The sequence below is a fragment of the Notothenia coriiceps genome, unplaced genomic scaffold, assembly GCF_000735185.1.
Source record: "Notothenia coriiceps isolate Sejong01 unplaced genomic scaffold, NC01 NC01_scaffold00007570, whole genome shotgun sequence".
NCBI classification, from domain to species: domain Eukaryota; kingdom Metazoa; phylum Chordata; class Actinopteri; order Perciformes; family Nototheniidae; genus Notothenia; species Notothenia coriiceps.
Genome location: NW_011340271.1, coordinates 1 through 1,556, shown reverse-complemented (window position 1 = coordinate 1,556; position 1,556 = coordinate 1). Strand labels below are relative to the sequence as shown.

General features: G+C 45.5%; 1 protein-coding gene across 1 annotated transcript; it reads right to left on the bottom strand.

Annotated features, from left to right (window-relative positions):
- Window positions 1-180: 180 nt before the first annotated feature.
- LOC104944136 (nesprin-1-like) lies at window positions 181-1,485 on the bottom strand (the record flags this gene model as incomplete). The annotated part of the gene is made up of 4 exons (XM_010769613.1): window positions 181-426; window positions 976-1,155; window positions 1,211-1,294; window positions 1,404-1,485. Coding segments are annotated over 4 exons (592 nt in total), but the record flags the coding sequence as incomplete, so codon positions are not given.
- Between the last annotated feature and the right edge of the window lie 71 nt (window positions 1,486-1,556).

Below are 1,556 nucleotides of genomic sequence, written 5' to 3'. Positions count from 1 at the left end.
TAAAGTATGAAAATCATAGATAATACATGCATTAATATAATATTCTATTAGAGGTTTAAATGTAGTGTTAGGGTTAGGGTTAGGGTTAGGGTTAGGGTTGGGGGGTTAGGGTTAGGGTTAGGGTTAGGGTTAGGGTTAGGGTTAGGGTTAGGGTTAGGGTTAGGGTTAGGGTTACCTAACCCCAGTGAGAGTGCGTACCTGCTGCAGGCTGCAGGTGAACCTCTGCAGGTAGGTGGCGCTCTCCTGCAGCGCCTCCTCCTGCTGCTGCACGCTCTCCTGCAGCTCCTCCCAGTACCGCCCGATCTGGGTCAGCCGGGCCTTGATGCGGGACCCCTCCCCCGAGGAGACGAACTGAGAGAGAGCCTGGGACCCCCCCTCCAGCTGAGAGGAGACCCCCCTCTGGGCCTGCAGCTCTGCAGACACAGCCTGGAGAGAATAATCATGGTTTTATATTTAGTGTTTGTTTTATAGAATATAGTGAATAAGAGCTGATGTGACACATAGAGTATATATTTTTTAAATGTTTTAATAAAATCAAAATGTTTTTCTTACGACTTATTTTATTATTTTTACCCGCTGCTATCTTTTATTTTCGTTTTTTGTAATCGCTAATTTTGTCAGTTTTTCTCTTTTATAATTTAATTGTATTTTGTGGTTTTTCTTACAGCTTATTATTATTACTTATTTTTCTTATCCTGTAATATTTGTATTGTTTTCCTTTTTTCACTTGTGTTTGTTTAGATTACCTCTCAATTATTATTATTATTATTATTATATATATTTGATTATTTGTTTTAATTCAACTGCATCTGAGTTTTATTGTATTTGATATGACAATGAAAAGACCTTCAGGAATATCAAAAGGTGTTTTCATTCCAGAGTAAGGGTCACACCTCTGGCCGGGTTAAAGCCCCCTAACACCAGTGGCTCTTTGAGTGAGAGTGATGCAGTTTGAACATCCTCTCTGTGCGGTACCTTGACGGAGCTGATCTGCTCCTCCAGAGGCAGCGAGGAGGACTTCAGGACCTCCAGCTGCTTCTCCTTCTCAGAGATCCACAGAGAGAACGCCTCAAAGTCCTGAGAGAACTTCATCCAGAGGGTCTTCATCTGCTGCAGGGTCTGCACACTGAACACAGCAGGTGGTCCGTTATCACACTGAACACAGCAGGTGGTCCGTTATCACTGAACACAGCAGGGGGTCCGTTATCACTGAACACAGCAGGGGGCCGTTATCACACTGAACACAGCAGGGGGCCGCTATCACACTGAACACAGCAGGGGGTCCGTTATCACACTGAACACAGCAGGGGGTCCGTTATCACTGAACACAGCAGGGGGCCGTTATCACACTGAACACAGCAGGGGGTCCGTTATCACTGAACAGAGCAGGGGGCCGTTATCACTGAACACAGCAGGGGGTCCGTTATCACTGAACACAGCAGGGGGCTGCTATCACACTGAACACAGCAGGGGGCTGCTATCACACTGAACACAGCAGGGGGCCGTTATCACACTGACACCATGATGAATATGAAATCATAATGTATTAAACCCTC